Source organism: Galeopterus variegatus, unplaced genomic scaffold (genome assembly GCF_000696425.1).
Source record: "Galeopterus variegatus unplaced genomic scaffold, G_variegatus-3.0.2 Scaffold28856, whole genome shotgun sequence".
Taxonomy (NCBI): Eukaryota; Metazoa; Chordata; class Mammalia; order Dermoptera; family Cynocephalidae; genus Galeopterus; species Galeopterus variegatus.
This window is the reverse complement of record NW_007754967.1, coordinates 2,472-3,557: the sequence shown is the minus strand read 5'-3', so window position 1 is coordinate 3,557 and position 1,086 is coordinate 2,472. Positions and strand designations below refer to the sequence as shown.

General features: G+C 33.2%; 1 protein-coding gene across 1 annotated transcript in view; it reads right to left on the bottom strand.

Moving 5' to 3' along the window:
• LOC103583819 (cytosolic carboxypeptidase 1-like) overlaps nucleotides 1-343 on the bottom strand; it is a gene marked incomplete at its 3' end in the record, with an annotated part of 4,162 nt that extends 3,819 nt beyond the window's left edge. Inside the window, exon 1 of the mRNA XM_008565039.1 lies at nucleotides 190-343. Within this exon, the coding sequence (XP_008563261.1) occupies nucleotides 190-343 (154 nt within the window). The remainder of the gene's footprint in view (nucleotides 1-189) is intronic.
• Nucleotides 344-1,086: the final 743 nt, after the last annotated feature.

Genomic DNA, 1,086 nt, shown 5'->3' with positions numbered 1-1,086 from the left:
GCTCCCTTATGTTCAACATGAGGAACTTGAGGCCCAGAGGTAGGCCCATGGCGAGGAACTAACAGGACCAAGACAAGATCCCAAGTCTTTGATGCCTGTTCTAGTATTATATCCATTATAAAATATACATATAAGCAAAGAAAAATATGTGAGACTGATTTATATTTTGAGTGAAGAAGTCAGACTTACTGAATTGACAGATATGTTCATAGTAATTAGACTCTGGCATTGCTGTTATAGTCACCAAAGGACAGCTGTTTCCAGACAAGGTTTCACATAGGACATCTTTTCGAAAATAGATTTGCTGAGGATTGTGTGTTGATTCCAATTTTTGAAGATGCATCTTGATAAAAATTTAAAAGCAAAGTATACAATCATTTTAAAACTCCGTATGATAATATCGAAATAATGCATCAGGATCTCCACATAACTAGAAGTGAATCAGATTCTTAAACCCTTATCCAAAACCCTCAGGGCCAGATGTAGTTCAACACCAGTATTTGGGGAACTTGAGAAAGGTGATAGAATGTGTATACCATTAATTGTGCAACACCACCAGCGGGTCAGGGCAGCAGCCAGTAATAAATGCATTATTATTTGTGCAGCAAAACATATAAAGAGTCAGCCTAAGTGGAATCAATATTCTAAATAAGCTCATATCAGTTCAGGTCAGGCTTTGCTACTGATGAGTTACAAAAACCCTTTTGGTTTTCAAAGATTTGTGAATTTTGGAATTGTGACTGTAGACCTGTAATAGCAACCTGAAATTTGAAGAATAAAAATCATATAGCACAAATTTTCGTAAGAACTTCTTGTCTTGATTTCAAGATTAAGACAGGCTCATTGTAAAATGTCTGGAAGACACAGTACAAAGAAAAAATTTAAAACACCCACAACTGTACTGCCTAGATTACTATTAACAAATGCAATGTATATAAATAAAACCACAATTACATGTAAGACATTTTATAATACAATTTTATCACTTAGTAATTTATACATACACATATATTCATAAGTATGAAGACTATACCATATCATCAAATATGTTAAATATGTTTTTTGAAAACACAAGTTTTAATATAT